Source organism: Lithobates pipiens, unplaced genomic scaffold (genome assembly GCF_037356315.1).
Source record: "Lithobates pipiens isolate NorthernLeopardFrog02 unplaced genomic scaffold, aLitPip1_a1.2 Scaffold_19, whole genome shotgun sequence".
NCBI lineage: Eukaryota > Metazoa > Chordata > Amphibia > Anura > Ranidae > Lithobates > Lithobates pipiens.
This window is the reverse complement of record NW_027507764.1, coordinates 275,561,516-275,588,379: the sequence shown is the minus strand read 5'-3', so window position 1 is coordinate 275,588,379 and position 26,864 is coordinate 275,561,516. Positions and strand designations below refer to the sequence as shown.

Genomic DNA, 26,864 nt, shown 5'->3' with positions numbered 1-26,864 from the left:
TACTTTTGCCTAGCAGCAAAAGGGTCGCTGGTTCAAATCCCAACCAAGAAACTACCTGCCTGGAGTTTACATGTTCTCCCTGTGCTTGTGTGGGTTTCCTCCATGTACTCTGGCTTCCTCTCACACTCCAAAGACACGCTAGTAGGTTAATTGGTTCCTGTCTACATTGGCCCTATGTATGTATCTCTGCCAGGCTACCCTACTTTCTTTCTTCTGAAATCCCCACAATCATTCTCGAGGACTTCAACATCCCTATTAACTTCTGCTCCTTCCAAACTTCTCAGCCTAACCTCCTCCTTTGACCTGAAACAGTGGATACATGATCCTACTCACTCCGAAGGCAATATCCTTGGCCTCGTTTTCTCTCACCTTTGCACTCCATGCAACCTCTCTAACTATCCATTGCCTCTCTCTGATCACCACCTTATTACTTTCACTCTCTCCCTCTCCTTCACCTCCTCTCCCTCCAACCGCATTAAAGTTACCCGCAGAAACCTACGTCATCTCAACCCTTCTCTTCTCTACTCTGCTATTGACAACCTCTACGGCAAAATCTCACCCCTATCCTGCACCAACCTAGCCACTTCTGTCTACAACACTTCACTTCTAGCCTCTCTGGACTCACTGGCCCCCCTCACTACACACAGAATCAAGCCCCGACCCCTTCAACCTTGGCAAACAGACGTCACTAGAAGTCTGAAAAAACATATAGTCGTGCTCATGAGCGCCTGTGGCGCAAGACCAAGTCTCAAAGAGATTTCAACCAATATAAATCTGCCCTCCAAAAATACAATTCTAGCCTCCTCTCTGTCAAGCAGAACAATTTTATCACTCTCATCAGCAACCTATCATCCCGTCCCCATCAACTCTTCTCTACTTTCAACTCTCTACTTCGTCCTCCACCGCCTCCACCCGCCAACTCACTCACTGCCCAGGAGATTGCTAATCACTTCAAACAGAAGATTGATACAATTCGCGCGGAGATCTCTACTGTTCTGATACCCTCCACGCTTTACACTTCATGCCCACAGACACAATCATTACTTCCCTCTTTCAACCCCACCACTATAGATGAAGTTGCTAAACTACTTGGTAATGTCCACCTTACCACCTGCCCTCTGGATCCTGTTCCGTCACAAATGCTGCGTTCACCCTCTGGCTCTATGCTACACTCTCTAACTCACATCTTCAATCTCTCCCTCTCTTCTGGCATCTTCCCCAACTCTCTAAAACATGCACTTGTCAAACCCATACTTAAAAAACCTTCACTGGACCCATCCAATCCTAACAACCTACGCCCCATCTCCCTGCTCCCCCTTTTTATCCAAACTACTCGAACGTCTGGTCTACAACCGACTGAGTGTCCACCTCGCTGATAATAGCCTTCTTGATCCCCTTCAGTCTGGATTTCGTCCTCAACACTCCACAGAAACTGCTCTCCTAAAACTAACAAACGATCTACTAACGGCCAAAACCAATCAACATTATTCTGTACTCCTCCTCCTGGACCTCTCTGTTGCCTTTGATACGGTTGACCACCCCCTCCTTCTCAAAAAAATCCACACCTTTGGTCTCCGTGACCGTACTCTACGATGGTTCTCTTCCTACTTATCCAACCGCACCTTTAGCGTTTCTTACAACTCTACTTCCTCCTCTCCTCTTCCTTTCTCTGTTGGGGTCCCCCAAGGTTCTGTTCTTGGACCACTCCTATTTTCAATCTATACCTCCTCCCTGGGTCAACTGATAGCCTCCCACGGCTTCCAATACCACCTCTATGCTGACGACACCCAAATCTATTTCTCTACCCCTCAGCTCACTCCCTCTGTCTCCTCACGTATCACTAATTTACTATCAGATATATCAGTCTGGATGTCACATCACTTCCTCAAAATCAATCTATCCAAAACCGAACTTATAATTTTTCCTCCCCCATATGCCCCTTCCCCTGATCTCACTGTCAAAATTGATGGCACAACCATAAGCCCATCCCCTCACGCCAAGGTTCTAGGTGTAGTCCTGGACTCTGAACTCTCCTTCAAGCAACACATCCAATCACTGTCCAAATCCTGCCGCCTCAACCTCCGCAACATCTCCAAAATACGCCCCTTTCTAACCAATGACACAACAAAGCTCTTAATTCACTCGCTGGTCATCTCCCGCCTCGACTACTGCAACTCCCTTCTCATTGGCTTACCTCTACATAGTCTATCACCTCTTCAATCCATCATGAATGCCGCTGCCAGACTCATCCACCTTACCAATCGCTCGGTGTCTGCTACTCCTCTCTGTAAATCCCTCCACTGGCTTCCGCTCAGCCAAAGAATTAAATTCAAAATACTAACAACTACATACAAAGCCATCCACAACTCTGCCCCCAGCTACACAGCTACATCACTAGCTTAGTCTCTAAATACCAACCTGCTCGTTCTCTTCGTTCCTCTCAAGACTTCCTGCTCTCTAGCTCCCTCATCACCTCCTCCCATACTCGCCTCCAGGACTTTTCCAAAGCCTCTCCAATCCTATGGAATGCCTTACCCCAATCTGTCCGCCTATCTCCTACTTTATTAGCTTTTAGATGATCCCTGAAAACACTTCTCTTCAGAGAATAAATACTAAAAGTGGTAGTAACGGCGCTCACCTGCTATTAATTATACTTGCAGCAGGCTCACCTGCTGTTAGTTACACTTTGTCTTTACAAAGATATGTGTAAATGTGTGTAAAAATGAAAAGTGTAGCTAGAAAATGCCTACATGACAATATCTCTCAAAAAAATTATAATAAAATTAAAATGATGAAGAAACCAATATTTTATGAAAAAAACGCACAATAAATATTCCACATGTGTAAATCGCTAGCAATATGCGTAGGGATATTATGAAGACCCTACTTCACATTATAAAAGTTATAATACACTTATTGCAATATTGAAGGTGCAAATGTACATTAGTACAAAACATACATTGAAAAGTGCTAAGTGCTTAAAAAAGTGCCATAATAACAGTATCTACTGTGAAAAAGTGCTACGTGCTACTAAAAGTGCCACAGTATATATATATCCAGTCCTTATGTATTCGTAAAGTCGCTATGGAATGCCTTACCCCAATCTGTCCGCCTATCTCCTACTTTATTAGCTTTTAGATGATCCCTGAAAACACTTCTCTTCAGAGAATAATAGCTAGGAACCACAATCTGTCATATCCTATAGTCAGTTCCCTCCCCCCACCACTAGAACACAAAGTCAGGGAACACAGTTACCCCTTGATCTGTTAACCCCTTCCCTGCCAGTGACATTTGCACAGTAATCAGTGCATTTTTATAGTACTGATCGGTCAATGGTTTCAAAAATGTGTCAAAAGTGTCCGATGTGTCCGCCATAATGTCGCAGTCCCACTAAAAATCGCAGATCGCCGCCATTACTAGTACAAACTTTTGCGCAAACCAATCAATATACGCTTATTGCAATTTTTATTACCAAAAATATGTAGAAGAATAAATATCGGCCTAAACTGAGGAAAAAATTAGCTTTTTTTTTTTTTAAAAAAGGGGGGATATTTATTATAGCAAAAAGTACAAAATATTGTGTTTTTTTTTCAAAATTGGCGCTCTTTTTTTGTTTATACCGCAAAAAATAAGAAACCGCAGAGATGATCAAATACCCCCAAAAGAAAGCTCTATTTGTGGGGAAAAAAAGGACGTCAATTCTGTTTGGGTACAGTGTCGCACGACCGCAAAATTGTCAGTTAAACGACGCAGTGCCGAATCGCAAGAAATGGCCTGGTCATTGAGCAGCCAAATCTCCCAGGGCTGAAGTGGTTAAATATTTAGGGATTTAAGTTACTCCCAGGCTACTGGATCTCTCAATCTATCACCCTTATTGGGATGTATCTGTGACAGGGCCAATGTGTGGTCCAAACTTAAGTTGTTCTTGGTGGCAAAAGTTGACCTCATAAAAAGGATCTTTATGTCACAGCTTCTTTATATACTGCACAATACCCCTACGGCTGTCCCTTTAAAAATATTTAGTATCAGTAATTCTATATTCCAGTTGTCACGTCTACCCCAACGCAGGTGATCAGACACTATAGCTAGCTACTGTGTGCTTCACCTATAGCAGCCACCGTTCCCTTAATGCAAGCAGGCCTACCGGTACTTGGTTGCCCCCAGGACTTATATACAATGCTATAGTGCCTGGTCACCATGCCTGGGCAGACGCGAGCTGAGCAAAGCAAACAAATATGTGCAGTTTAGCAGACAGATAGCTTGGTTCGATGACAGTCCAGGTAAAAGGCAGGCTGAGCTCATGGAATAGTCCAATATCAAATCCAAGTCATACACAGGGAAATCCAAACTAGTAAAGCAGGGCAGACAGACAGGGAACACCACATGTATCGCTTTCTATCACAATCTGAGCGTGTGGCTTGTTTATAACAGGTGACTGACCACATGAATCACCTTGCAGGTGGACACAGACAGGGAGAATGCAATAACCAAAACCCGGATGCTGGAATTGGGGGCAGGAGCATGTAAGTGATCCTGACACCAGTCCTTTATATGGCACACTAGACCCCCAAGCAGAGCCATGTTTGATATTGATTGGGCCCTGGGCAAACATTTTCTTGGGTCCCTCCCCCCTCCATTTTGAGACATACAAAAAATAGCAGGTGGACTCAAAATCAGTTTACTGCAGCAGATCACGCAGCAATTGGAATTGGTTGCCAGAGGTTACAGCCTATGCTTACCGCTCACCATTCACATTTATATATTTACAGTACAATGTGAGGGGTGTACGTTTGTGAGATACTGTAGTTCTCAGGCATTGGAAAGGCAGCTGACCCTCCCACATTGAAAGAGTGGATTACCCAAATGGAGGATATCCTGCTGTGACAGACCTAGCCGGGACAGAGGCTTTTGGAGAGGACTGAATGCTAGCCTCTTGAGTTCTGATTATGGGCCATGGATTATAAGGGAACAATACTCTTTGGGAGGTGAATGAGAAATCCAGTCTGATCTGTACTAATTGGACTCAATCTTGTATATATGCATACATTGTATATTGTCTAATTTTTTTTGTGGACTCTGCTGTGATCGTTTGGGGTGTAGCTGTATTCCAATGTTCTATTGTGTCTGTCTGCCTTGGATAGTACAGGATCAGCAATGAGTTTTATGTTCGAGTCAAACTCATGTTCGTCTCGAACATTGGCTGTTCGCCAGTTCGCCGAACAGCGAACAATTTAGGGTGATCGCAGCAAATTCGAAAGCCGTGCAACACCCTTTAAAAGTCTATGGGAGAAATCAAAAGTGCTAATTTTAAAGGCTTATATGCATGGTATTGTCATAAAAAGTGTTTGGGGACCTGGGTCCTGCCCCAGGGGACATGTATCAATGCAAAAAAAAAGTTTTAAAAACAGCCATTTTTTCGGGAGCAGTGATTTTAATACTGCTTAAAGTGAAACAATAAAAGTGTAATATTCCTTTACATTTCATACCTGGGGGTGTCTATAGTATGCCTGCAAAGGGGTGCATGTTTAAAAAAAAGTAATTTAAAACCACTTGCGGCTACAATGAATTGTCGGTCCGCAATACACATAAAAGTTAATTGATAAAAACGGCATGGTGATTTCCCCTCAGGGGAACCCCAAACCAAAATTAAAAGAAAATGTGTGGGGGTCCCCCTCAAAATCCATACCAGACCTGATTTTAAGGGGAACCCTGCACCAATTGTTTTTAAAAAAAAATCTATACCAGACACTTATCCGAACACGCAACCTGGCAAGCTGCAGGAAAAGAGGGGGGACAAAAAGAGCTCCCCCCTCCTGCACTGTACCAGGCCACATGCCCTCAATATTGGGAGGGTGCTTTGAGGTAGCACCTCAAAGCATCTTGTGCCCATGTTGATGGGGAGAAGGGCCTCATCCCCTCAACCCTTGCCTGGTGGTTATGGGGTCTGCGGGCGGGGGGCTTTCTCACTCTGGAAGCCCCCTTTAACAAGGGGACTCCCAGATCCCCCCCTGTGTGAATTGGTAATGGGGTACTAATGTACCCCTACCATTTCACAAAAAAAGTGACAAAAAGGTTAAAAAAGACAAGAAACGGTTTTTGACAAGTACTTTATTAAATTCTTCTTCTTTGCGCTTCTTCTTCATCTTCTTTCTTCTGGTCTTCCTTCTGACTTCTTCTTCTCCATCTTCTTCTTCTTCATTTTCTTCCTCTACTCTTCTTATCCCGCATCTTGCTCTGGCTTCTTCTCCGTGCCGTCGGCACAATCCGCCTCTGTGGGAGTCTTCAACCATGTGACGCTTCGATTCTTCTAACACCTCTTAAATAACGGGGGCGGGGCCCTCCTCTGACGCATGGGGATTTCCCTATGGCTTTCACCATCTTTTTTAACATTTTTGTAATTTTTTTGTGAAATGGTAGGGGTACATTTGTACCCCATTACCAATTCACACAGGGTGGGATCTGGGAGTCCCCTTGTTAAAAGGGGCTTCCAGAGTGAGAAAGCCCCCCGCCCGCAGACCCCATAACCACCAGGCAAGGGTTGAGGGGATGAGGCCCTTCTCCCCATCAACATGGGGACAAGGTTCTTTGAGGGGCTACCTCAAAGCAACCTCCCAATGTTGAGGGTATGTGGCCTGGTACGGTTCAGGGGGGCACTCTCTTGTCCCCCCTATTTTCCTGTGGCCTGCCAGGTTGCCTGCTCGGATAAGGGTCTGGTATGGATTTTTGGGGGGACCCCACACAATTTTTAAAAAAAACTTTGGTGCGGGTTCCCCTTAAGATCCATAGCAGACCTGAAGGGCCTGGTATGGAATTTGGGGGACCCCCACGGATTGTTTTATTTCATTTTGGTTCGGGGGGTTCCCCTGTGGGGAAATACCCATACCGTTTTTATCAATGAACTTTTATGTGTATTGCATATCAACAATTCATTTTCCTTTAGAAATGTAATTTTGCTGTCAGACTATTCTAAACACAGGAAACATGCGCCCCTTTACAGGCATACTATAGACACCCCCCCAGGTAGGAAATTTAAAGGAATATTACACTTTTATTGTTTCACTGTATGCATTATTAAAGCGGAGGTCCAACCTAAAGTGGACCTTCTGCTCATTGGAATCCTCCCCCCCTCCGGTGCCACAATTGGCACCTTTCAGGGGGGAGGGGGGTGCAGGTACCTGTACAGTACAGGTATCTGCACCCACTTCCGGGATGGCTCTCTGAGGAAAGGGGCGTAGATTACGCCCCTTTCCGAAAGTCCCCCGCTGCCTGCTGGTAAACACAAAGATCCCAGAGGCAGCGGGTCCATCCTTATTGCGCAGCGCGACTCGCACATGCGCAGTAGGGAACCGGGAAATGAAGCCTAAAGGCTCCACTTCCTGATTCCCATACCCAAGATAGCGGCGGCAGCACCCGAGAGACGATCGAGAGATCGGCTTCGGGTGCCAACATCGCGGGTGCGCTGGACAGGTAAGTGTCACTATTTTAAAAGTCAGCAGCTGCAGTATTTGTAGCTGCTGGCTTTTTAAAAAAAAAAAAACGCGGACTCCCGGCGGACTCCTGCTTTAAAGTCACTGCTCCTGAAAAAAAACACCCCAAACACTTTTTATGACAATACCATGCATATAAGCCTTTAAAATTAGCACTTTTGATTATTCATGTTCGTGTCCCATAGACTTTAACAGTGTTCACGTGTTCGAACACATTTTTTGCCTGTTCGCATGATCTGGTGCGAACCGAATGGGGGGGGGGGGGGGGGGGGTGTTCGGCTCATCCCTACACAGGATGTGTATCTCTATGGTGGGAGGGGGGATTCCTCTAGCAGCACCTCTGCTGATAAGACTGTTTACTGATGAGAAGTTGAACACACCTGATCTGTGTGTCTGGTGTCATTGGACAGTTTAACCCGCCCTCTTTTCCAAGGGTGGGGGGAAAGAGTTTCTGAGTTATATTATCTGTTGTGCCCATGTGTGATAATAAATCAGTTTGTTGTTTGCCACTCTACACTTGTCTGGTGACTGGTTGGGCTAAAGGGTCTTGGATTGTGTGGTACCGGACAGAGGAAGCATGCCAGAGAATCGGCAGTGGAAAATCTGGAGATTGCCATCCCCAAAGCTGAAGTGCTAACGACAGGGCAGAGCTCTGCTAACCTCTGCACAGCACCGATAACATCTTCTGGGTTCCACGGACAGATGATGAACCTCTATCCCCAGACCCCAGTTTCAGAGACAGGGATTTGATAGACTTTTCCGCTGAGGAAGACCTTCCAGCAGAAGAGCTGGTATCAGGGCCAAACTTCACTGGGCTCTGCCCAACACCAACAATAGCATCTGGGGAGTTACAAGAGATTCCTCCAGCTGAAGCGATGGGCACCGTACAGAGGGTCCAAGACCTCTGCCCCACACATGCAGCAGTTCCGGAGGCCCTGGATGAGAAGGAGATGGTCACTCCCCAACAAGGACTCATGCACCTGGAAGACAGTGATAGAGAAATGTCATCCCAGCAGCCAGATGAGGGAATGGAAAAGGCAGCAGCCGGCTCACCTCCCCAATGGCAGCTACACCATTTGGGAGTGGAGAAAGCCAGCCTCCTGCCACAATGGTTAACCAGAGCGGAGGATGTGGAGTCCCCAGCAGAAGTGCTGGCAACAGGGCTGTCAGGTCACCTGAGACCAGGTGACAGGTGCACTCCGTAGGAGTCGGAAGTGCACCTCTAGGTAGTGGACCTTAGGACTGACTGCTGCGGATTGTACCCAGGGAGATTCAGGACACAGGTCTACAGGATCACTAACACAGATCACGATGGGAGCTGGAGCATAGATTCCTCAGGGCACGGAGTCTAAGAGCCAGCAGGTGTTCGCCAGAGCCTCCAGTGGTGAGGATGGACTTCGCTGCAGTCTGGCTCCAGGTCGCAGCCCCTAGGGTCTCACAGCTCACGCTCACAGTAGACTACAGGAGAAGGAAGCAGAAGGCTGGGGCGACAAGGATAGTAAGGGGATAAGGCAAAGGTCAGGGCAACTAGCAGACAGGAACAACAGAGTACACGTCAAAGGTTCAGGGTCACAGGCAGACAGGGATGGTTGGGGACATGCCAAAAGATCAAGGTCACAAGCAAACAGGAATCGTTGAGAACACGCCAAGGTCAGTAACAGAGACAAACGTAGAGCACACGGAAAGCAGGAAACAGGAAGCCAAACACACAATGGATACACAATGGTTGATCAGCACTGCTGGCTTGCAGTGCACAGGTTAATATAGGGTTCCCTGATAGGGCCTGGGGTGGAGCCACACTTAGAGGAGAGGTTACAAAAACCACCAGGTGGAAGTGGCTGGCCTCTTAGTCTGAACACATGAGGGGAGGTAAGCAAACAGAGGAAGATCACTGCATAACCATGACAAGGGCACAGTGCTACCAAACAGTACCAGCAACTGTGGAGTTACAAGAGACTCCTCCAGCTGAAGTGCTGGCCACCGGACAGAGGGTCCAAGACCTCTGCCCCACACCTGCAGTAGTTCTAGGTGCCCATGATGAGAAGGTGATGGTCTCTCCCCAACAGCTAGCCAGAGTGGATGATGTGGAGTCCTCAGCTGAAGTGCTAACGAGGCAGAATGCTACTGGCCCCTACACACAACTGCAGCTTGAGCTGATATCGGAGGATGGAACTGCGGTCTCCACTCACAGCAACCCAGCAGAAGGGCTGACAACCAGGCAGAGTGCTGCTGGCCTCTGCCCTCACCTAACAGAAGAGGGAATTCCTGTGGTAGTGGATGGGACTTCGTTCTCCACTGACACAACCCCAGAACATGGTGCGGCACTGAGACAGGAGGATGTCAGCCTTGCTTTGCAAGCACTGGGAGATTTTCACCTACCAAAAGTGGATGGGACTTCAGTCCGCACTTGTATACCCCAGGGTTGCTGGGCGGTCGGCATGACCGAGTGAGCCTAGTCCCCCTGTCTTCTCTCCAGCGGCTGAAAGGACTCCAGGGAGAAGGGCCAGTCCAGGTCTCTCCCCAGCGGCGGACGTGTTCTCTGAGAGAGAAAGAGGCTGGTTGGGTAAGTAATGCTCTGTTTGGGACAATATATTTGGGGTACTGTGTGGACACTGGCATTGAGGGACTGGAACTACTGACTAACTTCGGAGTCAACCCGTCTGGGGTGTCCTCCTGTGTTAGGTCTCCTGCAGAAAGGGGAGATGTGTGACAGACCTAGCCGGGAACATAGGCTTTTGGAGAGGACTAAATGCTAGCCCCTTGAGTTCTGATTATGGGCCATGGATTATAATGGAACAATACTCTTTGTGAGAGGAATGAGAAATCTAGTCTGATCTGTACTAATTGGACTCAATCTTGTATATATGTATATATTGTATATTGTCTCATTTTTTTGTGGACTCTTTGCTGTGATCATTTGGGTTGTGGCTGTATTCCAATGTTCTATTGTTTCTGTCTGCCTTGGATATCACAGGGTGTGTATCTCTATGGAGGGGAAGGGATTCCTCTAGCAACACCCCTGCTGATAAGACTGTTTACTGATGAGAAGTTGAATACACCTGACCTGTGTGTCTGTTGTCATTGGACAGTTTAACCCACCCTCTTTTCCAAGGGTGGGGGGAAAGAGTCTCTGAGATATATTATCTGTTGTGTCCATGTGTGATAATAAATCAGCAGGGGCGGACTGACCATTTGGGCACTCAGGCACTGCCCGAGGGCCCCATGCTACTAAGGGTTCCCATCAGGGTTGCCAGCCTCAATAAAACCAGGGACCGTATGTAAAAATCTGTGTTTTTTTTATAATCCCAAGATTATAACTACCTTGCCTCTCCAGTACCTTTTCAGTCTGTGTATGTGTATTCTGTGTGTGTATACTATGTGTGTATATTGTGTGTCTGTGTGTGTATACTGTATGTGTGTGTGTGTATGCTGTGTGGCCCCATAATCTATTGCCTGGGGGCCCCACAATCTCCTATTGCCTGGGGGCCCCATAATCTTCTCCTATTGCCCGGGAGGCCCCATCATTTCCTGTTGCCCAGGGGCCCCCTCATTTGTCAGTGTCAGTCCGTCCCTGTAAATAGTTTGTTGTTTGCCACTCTACACTGGTGTTATTTACTAATTTCTAATCTAACCGAAAAAATTGTGGCTAGAATATGTAATGGGCCATACCAAATAGACAACAGAAGCAAACAATCACATTGGAATATCATTCCCAACAAATGTGAACATTTCTTTTCCACATAAAGTGAGTACATTTTCATGAAAGCCAATTTGTTCATACAACTTACCTGAAAGATGACAGTAAAATAAACAACAATTATTGTTGTGCTGACAAACAAATTTTTTGCTTTCACTCGTTCTCCATCTAATAAAGCAACTAAAGCAAAGGCAACAGCACCCCTCAGGCCACCATATGACATCACAACTTGATCTATTATTTCCAGTTGCACCATTCTGTACCGATTTAAAATCCATGTTTGAACAACAACACCTAGAAGAAAGAAAAAAGTTATGCTAACATTTGTTCAGCATACTCATACATTACTTATATCATTACACTAGAAAAAAAATGCAGGAAATTGTTGTAACCTATAGTAACAAAAAAATGTAATTTTTAGCAGTCTGTTATGCACATATAAATAAAGTTAATGTTTGCTTAGCAACAGGGTGCTTAACTTAGTGACCTTAAGTTGTACAATACAAAAACATCTTAAACATAGCTTTTTGTTCAAATATTTTCAATATATTTTTATTGATAAGATCAACAGATAGCATTACAGATAATAAAAACATAAAGAAATACCATTGTGTTGAGTTGGTTATATACAGCTAAGGCAAGTACCAATTATGCATGGCCTATCTAATGATTATCTGTATAACTAAAACCAAATTAAAGCAATAAAGCTATATCTCATCGAGCTGTTCAAAGGTCAAATTTAAAAACATAAACTCAGGCTAAACAAATGATCTATTCAATAGTCCCTCAAAAGTAGGATATCTTGTTCATCCAACTGTTAAGTTACGACCTAGTTACATCACTAGTGATAGATAATGCTATCCAAACACAATAGAGGTTACCCGAGAGAAAAGGTAACCTGAAAAAGGGAAGAAAGCATAAAAAAGGGTAAGAAAAGACAGGAATGAGAAGGAGGAGAGGAGGATGAGTGTTGGAAGGGGGAACTTGGAGGGTGACAGAGGTTAAGTATTGTTCTAGGAGGGGAAATTTATGGGAGTATGCTAAGAGTGTTAATTTAGGGGGCTTTGTGTTGGGAGGGGGAATGAGAGAAGAATATATGTGCTTAGAGGGAGGATGTGGGGGGAATTGTGTTGGGGGATTTCCAGTGGGGGGGGGAGAAGATGTGTACTGGGAGGGGAAATTGGGAATTTTTAGGGGTAGAGAATTTGTGCTAGGAGGGAGGATTTTTTTTAGGGGGGGGGATTTGGGGGATGGGGGCAAATATTTGTACTGGGAGGGGGGATTTCAGCAGGGGAAATGATTTGTACTGGGAGGAGGGAAAATTATGCTTAGGGGGAGTGAAGAGGATTAGTGCTCAGTTTTTTTGTTGAGGAGGACTTTTGTTGCCACGTAATACTCATACATCTTGGGGGGGGGGGGGGGGCACAGTTTAGCATGTTCCCTCTGGACTCTAGAAGACCTTGTCCCAGCACTGCCCTGAAGGTAAAGCTACCCCCAAAAGGGTATGGGTAAGGACATACAGTTTTGTAAACTTTGAAGAAGGGTAAAAGTCCACTTCTTCAAAGCCTGGCGGTAGACAGTGTGTACTCCATGGTCTCCATAAAATGTCAAATTTGCTAAAAGTTTTCTTTATCCAGGGCTTACATTTTTGCCTGTAGCAGAGTGCGGTTCATCCTATGCTTGGAGTTATACCTGAAGGGTTCCACATACAGGACCGTTTTTAAGGCAGGGAAAAAGGGGCCCATCATTGTAGTCTGGCCCAAAGCAGCTGCCTAATACTTGCCAACAATCCCAGTTTAAATTCCCTTATCCCTTGAAGATTTAGTCCCGTGCTGTGTCCCGGTATCTCAGTGTAAATTTCTGCTGCTGTTGCTCAGCTCTGCCCTATTGCCATGTACAAATGACTCACCTGCTAACCCTGTGTTTACATGTAAATAATCCACATTGATATGTAAATAGTGGAGGTATTAATATGTATATTGATATTTAAATACAGGCGGAAATCATATGAATATCATGTCCCCTTGAGGTCACATCCACTATCATTTCTGCTGAATGCTGCCCACTAGGGAGGTAAAGGAGCATGCTTAAAAGTCCTGCCTACAATTGTGGTCATTAACCACTTCAATACAGGGCACTTTCGCCCCCTTCCTTCCCAGTCCAATTTTCAGCTTTCATCGCTCTCGCGCTTTCAGTGACAATTGCGCAGTCATGCTACGCTGTACCTAAATGAAATTTTTATCATTTTGTTCGCACAAATAGAGCTTTATTTTGGTGGTATTTATTCACGACTCTGTTTTTTATTTTTTGCGATATAAGAGCAAAAAAAGCGTAAATTTGGAAAAAAAAACAATATTTTCTTTTTTCTATTTTAAAAGAAATCCAATCAAATCAAATTTTGTCATAAATTTAAGCCAAAATGTATTCTGCTACATGTTTTTGGTAAAAAAAAATCCGTTAAGTGTATAATAATTGGTTTGTGTGATCACGGACATATGTACGCAAATGATCATGTACATATGTGTGCAGGTGATCATGTACATATGTGTGCAGATAATCATTGGGACATGTGATTTTAGTGGGACATATTTTTATTATTAGGGACATGTGTTTTTATTATTTGGGGACATGTATGTTTTGGGGACATGTGTGTTTTGGGGACATATGTGGGGACATTGTGTTTATACTGTGTGGTGTGTTGTGTGTTTACACTAGACTGATGATCAGTGAGTAAAAAGCTGTAAAAAATAGCTCATACTCACTGATCATCAGCCGGCTGCAGCGATCTGCTCTCCTCTCCTCAGCGATGACTTCTGTGTGAGGAGAGGAGGAGCCGATTGCCTAGCAACCGGCTGTTTGTTTACATCACATGACGGCCGTGATTGGACACGGCCGTCATGTGATCAGGAGGGCCAATCACAAAGCCCTCCTGCCGATCTGAGATGCGCCGTGTCCGGGTGACACGAGCACATCGGGATCGCGCCACTGCGCGGGCACGCGCGCGCGATCCCGCTCCTTCTGAAGGACGTTCCTGAACGTCCTATCAGAAGTAGACGGCTCCTACCCAGCCGTATATGTGCATTGGCCTGGTGGGAAGTGGTTAAGATTAACATCATGTTTTGCAAAAGTAAGCAAATTGGAGGTGGATTCTTCAAAATAACATGGTGCCACAGCACCCTGAATTATGGTGCATGTGATTATGCAGGCAGAGGAGATGATGTGCTGTAAGCTTTAGCAGCCAATCAGTGAGCAGTAATGCTATGCACTAATCTCTTGCAACCAATTAGTGAGCAGTAATAATGTGCACTAACCTCTAACAACCAATTAGTGAGTGGTATAAATGTTCAGTAACCTCTAGCGTTCAATCAATGAGCAGTATTGATGTACAGTAATCTCCAGCAACCAATCAACAAGCAGAAGTCACGTGCTGTAACCTCTAGAAAATAACAGTGAGTCATAATGTGTGCTGTAATTTCTAGCAGCCAGTGAGTGGTAATGATACACTGTAACCTCTGGCAACCAATCGCAATCGTTGCCTGATCTGATTCAGTAAACTGATTTTGAGTCTAGCTGCTATTTATTGAATGTCTCAAAGCATGCAGAGAGTGAAATTGCATGGAAGAGGGGGCCCAAGAAAATGTTTGCCCAGGGTCCAGTCAATATTAAAGACGGCCCTGTCCACATGTACTGTCAGTTTAAGGCTGGCTCCACCCAGGAGTGATGACAAGGGTCATGGGGTATTGTAGCCATCTTAGCGCACATGTTAGGAAGCACACTAAGATGTACCTGTCCTGAGATGCATGTTGGAGTGTACAGTGAGTACTGAAATAAACATCAGTTGTTCCAGATCAGAGTCTTGTGTCTCTCACAGCCCAGAGAATATAACAGTGGTGACGAGGATGGGATTTACAAAGTGTCTATCAGTCTGAGAGAGATAAAGGCAGTGTAGATTGTCACCTGGATTAAAAGCACTCACAGAGCCCAGCAGGAAAATGACATTAAGTGAATTTGATGGAGAACAGACATCCTGGAGTTCCTGGGTTGAGAGACTGGAACAGTATTTCAGTACAAATGCCATCCCAGGTGACAGGCAAGTAGCAGTATTTCTGACAGTGGTTGATGCTAAGACATATGACACTCTTAAGCCCCGTACACACGAGCAGACTTTTCAACATCCAAAGTCTGACGGAATGATTCCGGCAGACTATTCGATCGTGTGTGGGCTGCAACGGACTTTTGATTCGCAAAAGTCTGACAGACTTTAGAAATGGAACATGCTTCAAATTTTTCCGCCAGAACTCTGCCGGACCCAGTTCCTACCGAAAAATTCGCTCGTGTGTATGCTATTCCGCCAAGTCCGCTCATTCGGAAAGTCCGTCAGAACTCTGTCAGAACTCCGGCAGAACTCCTTCGAAAGTCTGTCGGACATAAGTCTGGTCGTGTGTACGCGGCATAAGAGATCTCCTTTCCTCTGTAAAACCAGCAACCAAGACATCGGCAGAGCTCCTGGCACTGTTAGAGGATCAATTCCAGCCTAAACCACTAGAGAGTGCAAAAAGATTTTGGTTCTATCAGCGGCAGCAGCAGCCAGGTGAAGAAATTAAGGATTATGTTCTCGCCCTTCGCATGCTAGCCTCTACCTGTTCTTTTGGGGAGTACTTACCTACTGCACTGAGAGATACGTTTGTCATGGGACTGAACAGTGAGTCTAGCCAAAAGAGACTGTTAACAGAGAAAGACCTTACCCTTACAAAGGCAATTGAGAACTTCAGTGATGGAGATGGTTGTGAAAGATACAGAGCAATTGAACCCCCAGGGCAGAAGGGAAGAGGTGAAACAGGAAGTTTTCAGAACAACAGTCAAGCAAACTGTCGCAAACTGGAAATACAGACCCTCATCAATCCAGTAGTCTTGCTTGCTACTGTTGTGGGAATACAGACCATGACCACAAGTCTAATTGCGTTAAGACAGGCCATCTTAAACGAGTGTGCCGTAGCACGAAGGTGTGAGATAAACAGCCTTTGAACCCCAAGACAAAGACATATATGGTGGGAAGATATACATCATCATCTGAGTCAGAGGATGAGGAAGTGCTCCGCAGACATACATCATATGCATTCAGCACCCTCTGCAATGACTGTAGAGGTAACCGTTGAGGGAAAGAAACTCAAGATGGATGTAGACACAGGAGCAGCAGTTTAAGTTATCACCCAGAAACAATGGAGACAACTTCAGACACGAACAACTGTTCGCCCAACACCAATCAAACTGCAGACATACTCAAAAGATACTCCACCCACTGGGTTACGCGAAAGTACAGGTATTGTACAAGGGTCAGATAAGGAGACTGCCATTATTTATCCTGGAAAATGGGGGACCCCTTCTCTATCCCTCGGCTGTCGGGTGCTGCCGCTGCCATCCTTTCGGCTTCACTTCCTGGTTCCCTACTGCGCCTGGGTAACTTGCGCTGCACTCAATGCATCTCACTGGTCTCTGCTGTTTTCTGCGACCCGTGTGTCTCCCAGAATACAGCGGGGGGATGGGAAGTGGCATAGACACCCGCAGGTGGCTCGGGTATCTATGTCCGGAAGTGGGAGCAAAATACCTGTATTAGACAGGTATCTGCTTCCCCTCCCGCCCCCCCGACTCAATTTATGATTTGAGCCAGAGGGGAGGGGGGAAATCAGGCACACTGATTTCATAAAATGCCCCTGGACAAGGGCAAGAATCTTCACAATAGTTACCCTCTCTTGACAGGTTATTTCAGAGGATGCCTGTTACCTACAATCACTATGACCACCTTCAAAAACCCTTAAACCCGCTATCCTGATAAACCCTATGCCTGCAGGTACATACAAACTCTCAACACACTTTTGATACCATCTTGATCTCCAAAAGACCACATGTCAGTTTCTAATGCATTTAAGTGCACTCCACATCACCTACTGATTAGGGATGAGTGAATCTCCTTGAGTTTTATTCACAGAGGGATTTACACAATGCAAAGGGAGGGGGAGGCAGGAGGTATTGAAGGGGCAAATTCTACAGCCAGGGGGAAGGGCAGACAGCAGCAAAAATCAAACAGAATTCTGTAGCCATAGGTTGCCCATCTTTTACCAAAACAGGACAGTCAAAAAAAAAAAAAGATAGGCAGACCTCAAAGGGAAGGTAGAGATGCTGTCCCCAAGGGAAGGCCATGCATTAATGTCACATAGGCGCCTCTCACTTCATCCTTACCACCCCCTATATGATTAATGGATAGATTCATGCATTGCATGAATCTATCTATGGCCTCTACTGCCACCCCCTATTCAGGTGTCCAGCCCCTTTTCGACTGAATTACAGTGGCGGAGGTGTTTTCTTGAAGCACCTGATTAAAGCCATAGGCTCTAATAGGCATTGCGCTTGGACTCCACCCAGATGTGTTAGAAAAGCAAATGAATATTTGCTTTTCTAACACTGAATCGCCTCTGTTACCCATTTCCTGATTGGCTGAAAGGTTAGGCGATCCTATTGGACGCCTAGGAATGGAGGAGACTCACGGCGTGATCTCAGAAGGGAAGGGGACAGGGAAGATGCTGCAAGATGCCTGCCAAATCCTGTCCCCCTGCCCGATGATCCCCAATGTGCCCGCCAATCGGGTGTGGACCGGCAAACAGCGCGGGGGGGGGGGGTTGAGGTGCTGAGTGGGGGGCTGCTTGGGGGGCAAACAAAAATCACCAGTCGCCCCTGGCTGTCACATGGGGGTAAAAGGTGGCAACCACTAAAGTGACCTCTTCCTTTTTTCCCACCTCCTCCTCTATATTCCTCCTCCCATTCCTCCTTCACTCTTTTCATGTGATTATGGCATTGGGAGAGGCTCTGTGGAGCTGTTTTTCACCCCTCCAGTGACTCATCGCATAAGAGGTATTAAAGCAAGGTAGTGAAGTGATTAGTCTAATGCCTAGTACACACACAATGAGAAAATAGGACAAAAATAATGCTTTTGGAATGATCATCTGATAATCTGATCATTACTACACAGCTTTCAAGAGCCAATCACAACAGTTCATGTGAAAATATCCAAAGGGATAAGCACGAAAATGTTCCTCGTATGATAACAGTACGAACGATTTTCATGTAATTGGTATAGTATATGTAGAAAAAAAATTGTGTGACCAAGACCGCGCATGCTTGGAACAGTGGGTGTGGCCAAATTGCATTAACAGTGGGAGGGCTTAAAGGGGCATGGTTAAATAAAACAAAGGCTTTCCTGTACCCATAAAATATGCTTAGATTGCTGTGCCACAAGCAAGAGTCTCACAGAGACTTACTTCTCCTAGTCAGAGCGCAGCTATGCACCTATTTTCCTCCTCCTCATTTTCTGCTCATGTCACTATTTCCTGTAAATCGGCCATGATGAGTCAACGGAATTACAGGCAACAGCTAACCCTAGGGCCGGTCAACATAGATCTGCTGAAACTACCTTAGGCCAGAATCCAGAGAACAAACTGTCAGTTCAGACAGTGGCTTGGCTTAAGTGATTGCTACAAACAATACCAATGTGTAGGCGAGAGTAGAGAAAGGAATGTCTCCAGTGTTAAAAAAGGAAATTCTGAGTGGGTGGACTGTGATAATAGAGAGGCGATAGACTACTGGAAAATGAATAAAAATTCTGCTCCTCTTGCTATCCTATGGGAAGCCTTTAAATCTTATATCCGAGGAGCTAGACGAGCAGTGTGGTCAGACTTATAATGGGCAGAAAATGCGTCAGCCACTCTTAAGCTACCCAAGACCTTTCCACAAGTGGGCAACCACCTACAATCTGCACGAAGGGAGGTCTTTCTCCTCTACCAGTGGTGGCTGGTGCTCAAAAATTTTTTTTTGGGGGGGGGCGCAAACAATAAAAAAAATTCTAAAAAAAAAACATCAATTGCAGACTCACTGTGCCATCAAGTACCACCACTGTGCCATCAAATACCGCCACTGTGCCATCAAACGCAGCCACTGTAACTGTGCCCATCAAACGGTGCCACTGTGCAATCAAATGCAGCCACTGTGCCATCAAACGCAGCCACTGTGCCATCAAACGCAGCCACTGTTCCCATCAAATACCACCACTGTGCCATCAAACGCAGCCACTGTGCCGCTCAGTTGCAGCCACTGTAACCATCAAATGGACTGTGATAATAGAGAGGCGATAGACTACTGGAAAATGAATAAAAATTCTGCTCCTCTTGCTATCCTATGGGAAGCCTTTAAATCTTATATCCGAGGAGCTAGACGAGCAGTGTGGTCAGACTTATAATGGGCAGAAAATGCATCAGCCACTCTTAAGCTACCCAAGACCTTTCCACAAGTGGGCAACCACCTACAATCTGCACGAAGGGAGGTCTTTCTCCTCTACCAGTGGTGGCTGGTGCTCAAAAAATTTTTTTGGGGGGGGGGGGGGGGGCACAAACAATTAAAAAAATTCTAAAAAAAAAAACATCAATTGCAGACTCACTGTGCCATCAAGTACCACCACTGTGCCATCAAATACCGCCACTGTGCCATCAAACGCAGCCACTGTAACTGTGCCCATCAAACGGTGCCACTGTGCAATCAAATGCAGCCACTGTGCCATCAAACGCAGCCACTGTGCCATCAAACGCAGCCACTGTTCCCATCAAATACCACTACTGTGCCATCAAACGCAGCCACTGTGCCGCTCAGTTGCAGCCACTGTAACCATCAAATGGTGCCACTGTGCCATCAAACACAGCCACTGTGCACATCAAACGCTGCCACTGTGCCATCTCCAATGTTGTCACTGTGCCATCAAATTCTCCCAATAATGCCACTGTGCCATCAAATGTTCCCACTGTGCCATCCAATGCTGCCACTGTGCCATCCAATGCTGCCACTGTCCCATCCAATGCTGCCACTGTGCCATCAAATGCTCCCAGTGCTGCCACTGTGCCATCCAATGCTGCCACTGTCCCATCCAATGCTCCCAATGCTACCACTGTGCCATCAAACGCTCCCACTGTGCCATCCAATGCTGCTACTGTCCCATCCAATGCTCCCAATGCTGCCACTGTGCCATCCAATGCTGCCAATGTGATCCCCCTTCGCCCCTGCCCACTCGCCATCTGCTGGACACTTACCTTGTCGTGGGTGACGGCGAGCGTTGTCTTCCATGCGTCTTTTCCTCTCCATGTGTCTTCTCCCGTCCTCCTCTCCTTCAGTCCTCTCCTATGATTGGGCACCTGATAGGCATCCAATCACAGCGCCTGACGTTTCAGCCAATCAGGCGACCAGTAACAGACCCGGCCATCTGATTGGCTGAGAGGCGGGTCAATGTTAGCAAAGCGAATTCCCTCGGCTTTGCTAACATTGAGCTGAGTGACAAGGAACGCACAGCGTTGTGCCCGCTTCTCACTTTTTCGGACGCCTATTAGAGCTTATAGCTCTAATCAGGTGATTCCAAAAAACACCCCCACCACTGTAATTCAGGTGCCCGATGACCAAAAAGGGGCCGGGCACCTGAATAGGGGGTGTCAGCAAACAACCATAAATAGATTCATGCAATGCAAATTAAGCTGTAGAACACTTGTAGGATACCTGGATCTTTCAGCCTACTTGGCGATATCCACAAGACTGGATTCTCTTGGTTACTTTGGCCCTTCCGGGCTCTTGTTAAGAAAACCCCTGTACGTGGTGTTCTTCTAAAGAGTCCCCCCCTGGAATGCTCGAAGTTCAATGGGTCTCTCCCGGACCGGAGACAGCACCCATCCACCTCAGAATCCTCCTCTAGTTTCCATGCCTTGGGCTAGCCAGGCATTAAAGTCAGCGGGTGGAACTGCACCCCAGGCCGTAGCCTTCCTGGGGGCTGGTCAGGAGGACCAGGACCTTGTAATCAGCACTTCATACTGGACCGGAACCCCCGAACCACATGACGTCCGTGTCTTAAATGCCCTCTCCCAGAGGGCACAGGGAGGGGGCCACTCCCACTGACCTGGCTCCGAAAGAGAGTAACTTAAGTGCCTGACCAGAGAATAGTTCCACGCTTGCCACCAGAGACAGTGCCCCCTGTGGCCAGGCTGAACAGCTCACAATCCAGTCAGACTGACACAGAAGTCAAATTTAGACAAATAGACCCAAACCAAACTGTAGTTTGGGTAAAGTTTTAACTGAAAAACATAGTGTGTGCTCTTCAGGAGCCCGGCGCTACACATGTAAAAGCATACAGTCCAATAACAAATATAGAAAAGGTATATATGTGGAAACAGTTCCAGTTATGTGCAGAACCACCGCTGTACTGTTGAGAATATTATGTTAAGCCAGTAATTGTGACCAAGTGCACGTCACTTCCGTTAAAAACACTTTTACGGCAGTATATTGAAGTGCATTAGTGTACTTTTACGGCAGTATATTGAAAGTGCGTTAGTGCACTTTTATGGCAGTATATTGAAGTGCATTAGTGCACGTTTACAGCAGTATATTGAAGTAGATTATTACACATTTACAGCAGTATATTGAAATGTGTCAGTACAGTTTTACTGTACTGTATACTGTAGTGTGTCAGTGGAGTGTGTCTGTGTAGTGAGTACTCAAGTTAGAGTTCACCAAACAACACTTTCCATTGATTAAAGTGCATCCAAGTACACATTTCCCCTTCTCTATTATATTTCGGTGATAAGCCCTCATTCTCATGTCTGGAAGGCCAACAGGTAGAGGAAAACTCCCATGGCACTGTGAGGGGGCCAGCAGTGTCTGTGTCCATTTCCTCTGTTTAGTGATGTTGCCCATGCAATTGATGTTATCCTTTGCATTGTTTAAAAAGGCTGTCTGATCCCGGCTTCTCTGTTCTTCCCCTTCTTCCACAGTACCTGATCTATCGGCTGATAGAACAGAGGCTGGGGACAAGCTGCAAATGCTCAGCTTGGTGTGTATTGCTAGAGTGTTTTTTTTCCTTGGGAGAGTGCATGTGATCAGCACTGTCCAGAGAGATGGTCAGGGGTCCAGCAGCCTTATAGGACAGTCAGAGTGGAATAAAAACTCCTCCTACAAGTTTTAACCAGACAGTGAAGTCACAAGACTGCTCTAACTCCTGATGGAAATAAGGTATTTAGCAGTTTATATTTACTAAAATAATAGCATTCCATGTTCTGTGTACTGTATATTGTGGGAGACCAGATATAGTGAATTCCAGGTCCTGGGTTTAGTAACACTTTAAAGAAAAATAAACACCATTATGTTTAAAACAAACGGCTTTGAGAGTGCGAGAGCGGCGTTAATATTGCCTCACTGATGAAGCCTGCATGCCTTCTCGGGGGCATACCAGACCCTTAGGTCCGGTAGGGATTTTAGGGGAATCCCCTACGCCAAAAAAAATGGCGTGGGGTCCCCAGAAAATCCATACCAGACCCCTATCCGAGCACGCAGCCTGGCCGGTTAGGAAAGGGGGTGGGGACGAGCGAGCGCCCCCCTCCTGAGCCGTACCAGGACGTGTGCCCTCAACATGGGGGGTGCCTTGGGGAAGGGGGGGCCGCGCGGCCCCCCCACCCCAAAGCACCTTGCCCCCATGTTGATGAGGACAAGGGTCTCTTCCCGACAACCCTGGCCGTTGGTTGTCTGGGTCTGCGGGCGGGGGGGTTATCGGAATCCGGGAGCCCCCTTTAATAAGGGGGCCTCTGGATAGTGCGGTTCTTCGGTTCTTCTTGCCGGGCCACCTCTTCTTCTTCCAGCTCTTTTACTAGCGGTGGCCCGGTCTTCTGTTGTCACCGCCGCCACCACCTTCTGTTCTTCTTCTTCTGGAGATGTTAACTCGACGCTCTCTCCGGCCACAATGCCAGGGACGCGGTGAGCGGCGACTTATATAGGGACAAGGGGCGGGGTCACCGGTTGATGTCACATGGGGACCCCGTCCCCTTATGATGTTACAGTCCCGGCATCCTCCGGTCCCGGAGAGAGCGTCGGGTCAACATCTCCAGAAGAAGAACGGAAGGCGGTGGCGGCAGCGGCGGCGGTAATGACGACAGAAGACCAGGCCACCGCCCGGCAAGAAGAACCGAAGAGGGGGGACAAGGCCCCCTGAAGTTGGAAGAAGAGGGCGGCGATGAAGAAGAAAGCCGGGCTCCTCCGCTAGTAAAAGAGCTAGAAGAAGATAGCGGAGGAGTCCGGTGAGAAGACTCCCGAAGACAGAAGACCCCCCGAAGCTGTGCAATAAACTATTTGAACCCTTGTGTGTTGTTTTTTTTTTACAATTGTTTTCACGGGTGAATAGGTAGGGGTACGTTGTACCCCATACTCATTCACATAGGGTGGGGGGCTGCTATCCGGAGGCCCCCTTATTAAAGGGGGCTCCCGGATTCCGATAAGCCCCCCGCCCACAGACCCCAACAACCAACGGCCAGGGTTGTCGGGAAGAGGCCCTTGTCCTCATCAAAATGGGGACAAGGTGCTTTGGGGTGGGGGGGCCGTGCGGCCCCCCTTCCCCAAGGCACCCCCCATGTTGAGGGCACGCAGCCTGGTACTGCTCGTACTGCTCGTCCCCACCCCCTTTCCTGACCGGCCAGGCTGCGTGCTCGGATAGGGGTCTGGTATGGATTTGGGGGGGGACCTCACACCATTTTTTTCGGCGTAGGGGATTCCCCTTAAAATCCCTACCGGACCTAAGGGCCTGGTATGCCTCCCAAGGGGGAACCCATGCCATTTTTTTTTTAATTTGGCGTGGAGTTCTCCCTTAGGATTCATACCAAACACAGTGCCTGGTATTGGCAGGAATCCAATTCGGATCCCCGCACCAGTGTGACCCCGGCCAGCGATGCTTGTCGCTTATTGGGAAAGGAAAAGAAACATTTTTCCTTTTCCCCGATGCGTGCGAGCCAGCTCGGCGCTGGCTCCTGCGACGGAGCTCGTAGGGTGTCAATCTCGCCGATAGAAGTGGCGAGATTGACACAATATCGCGGTCACCTACTGTATCTCCCAAAAGCGAGAGTGGGTTACATACAGTATCTCACAAAAGTGAGTACACCTCTCACATTTTTGAAAATATTATATTACACATGTGACAACACTGAAGAAATTACACTTTGCTACAATGTAAAGTAGTCAGTGTACAGTTTGTACAACAGTGTAAATTTGCTGTCCCCTCAAAATAACTCAACACACAGCAATTAATGTCTAAACCACTGGCAACAAAAGGGAGTACACCCTTGAGTGAAAATGTCCAAATTGGTCTCAATTAGCCATTTTCCCATCCCAGTGTCATGTGACTCGTTAGTGTTAAGGGAGCAGGTGTGTTAAATTTGGTGTTATTGCTCTCACTCTCTCATACTGGTCACTGGAAATTCAACATGGCACCTCATGGCAAAGAACTCTATTTGAATCTGAAAAAAATAATTGTTGCTCTTTATAAAGATGGCCTAAGCTATAAAGAAGAGTGCCAAGACCCTGAAACTGAGCTGCAGCATGGTGGGCAAGACCATACAGCAGTTTAACAGGACAGGTTCCTCTCAGAACAGGCCTCGCCATGGTCTACCAAAGAAATTGGGTGTATGTGCTCGGCGTCATATCCAGAGGTCGTCTTTGGGAAATAGACGTATGAGTGCTGCCAGCATTGCTGCAGAGGTTGAAGGGGTTGGGGGTCAGCCTGTCAGTGCTCAGACCATACACCGAACACTGCATCAAATTGTTCTGCATGGCTGTCATCCCAGAAGGAAGTTTCTTCTAAAGATGATGCACAAGAAAGCCTGCAAACAGTTTGCTGAAGACAAGCAGACTATGGACAGGGATTACTGGAACCATGTCCTGTGGTCTGATGAGACCAAGATAAATGTATTTGGTTCAGATGGTGTCAAGCGTGTGTGACGGCAACCAGGTGAGGAGTACAAAGACAAGTGTGTCTTGCCTACAGACAAGCATGATGGTGGGAGTGTCATGGTCTGGGGCTGCATGAGTGCTGTCCGCACTGGGGAGCTACAGTTCATTGAGGAAACCATGAATGGCAACATGTACTGTGACATACTGAAACAGAGCATGACCCCCTCCCTTCAGAAACTGGGCTGCAGGGCAGTATTCCAACATGATGACAACCCCAAACACACCTCCAAGCTGACCACTGCCTTGCTAAAGAAGCTGAGGGTAAAGGTGATGGACTGACCAAGCATGTCTCCAGAATTAAACCCTAGTAAGCATCTGTTGAGCATCCTCAAACAGAAGGTTGAGGAGCGCAAGATCTCCAACATCCACCAGCTCTGTGATGTCATCATGGAGGAGTGAAAGAGGACTCCAGTGGCAACCTTCGAATCTCTGGTGAACTCCATGCCCAAGAGAGTTAAAGTGGTTGTAAACCCTTACAAACCACTTTGATCTACAGGTAATCCTAGATCCAAGAAATATCTCTTAAACCTACACGGTTTTGGAGATATTTACGAAAAGACAGGCACGCGCCGTAGACAGCGGCGAGCAGGCGCACTGGGCATGCTGCTGCTAATGGCGATATGCCGTTAGTGGCGGCTCCTGTGTGCATGCGTAGGAGTGATGTCATCGCTGCTCCAGCGATGTGAGTGGCCGGAGCAGCGATAACCAGAAGAAGATGGACGCTCCGTGCTACAGGGGACAGCTGTGACATCGCTGGCTCCTGTGTCAGGTAAGTGACACATAATGGGCTACTATGCAATGCATAGTAGCCCATTATGCTTTACCTTTGCAGGGAGACAAAGAGGAAGTAAACCCATCAGGCAGTGCTAAAAAAAAATGCTAGCCACACAAGATATTGACACTTTGGGCTCAATTTGGACATTTTCACTTAGGAGTGTACTCACTTCTGTTGCCAGCATTTTAGATATTAATTGATGTGTGTTGCGTGATTTTGAGGGGACAACAAATTTACACTGTTATATAAGCTGTACACTCACTATTTTACATTACAAGTGTAATTTCTTCAGTGTTGTCACATGAAAAGATATAATAAAATAATTAACAAATATGTGAGGGGTGTACTCACTTTCGTGAGATACTGTATATAGTTACATAGTAAGTTAGGTTGAAAAAAGACACAAGCCCATCTAGTTCAACCAAAAAATAAAAAATAAATACAATCCCATATACATAATCCTTCACCCACAGTTGATCCAGAGAAAGGCAAAAACCCCAGCAAAGCATGCTTCAATTTGCTACAGCAACAGGGTGGCTAGAGTGATGCCATTAGTGAGGGAACATGTCCAGAAGTGTCATGGATCCAGGGGCGGGCTGGGCCGGGGGGCAGGGTGGAAATCTCCCCCCAGGCCGTCTAACTTTTAATCAAAACAGGCTGTTTGCTGACATTTTTTTTTTTTTGAGGAAGTCGGCCGCTGATTGGCTGTGTTGCTGCTGCGCTGCATTCTGGGAGTTGTAGTCTGGTGGGTAGAGACTGGAGGGAACTGAGCAGCGAAGCAGGTAACTTCTATTCCCGGCAGGGAGACCCATCACTTCACAGGGGGGCCGGTCAGCCAGCAACTTCAAGCTATCATTCTCCTGCTGCTGTGTTAACTCTCCTACTGGCTGCTCTCCTATAACCTCTCTCTCCTTTCAGGACACATCACGTTTGTTTCTGTTCAGATTCTTTCATTTATTCCAGGCTGATTTCACTCATGCTTCATCCCCCTCCCCCTCCCTCTGTGCACTCATCTCTCCTGGTCGGTACAATCTTGCTGTAGGTAAGTCACACTCTC

The 26,864-nt window shown here is 46.6% G+C and overlaps 1 protein-coding gene across 3 annotated transcripts in view; it reads right to left on the bottom strand.

Annotated features, from left to right (window-relative positions):
• SLC9A3 (solute carrier family 9 member A3) overlaps positions 1 to 26,864 on the bottom strand; it is a 631,205-nt gene that overhangs the window by 170,102 nt on the left and 434,239 nt on the right. For all 3 annotated transcript variants that reach the window (XM_077491947.1, XM_077491948.1, XM_077491949.1), the window contains exon 7: positions 11,276 to 11,478. In XM_077491947.1, the coding sequence (XP_077348073.1) occupies positions 11,276 to 11,478 (203 nt within the window). The remainder of the gene's footprint in view (positions 1 to 11,275; positions 11,479 to 26,864) is intronic.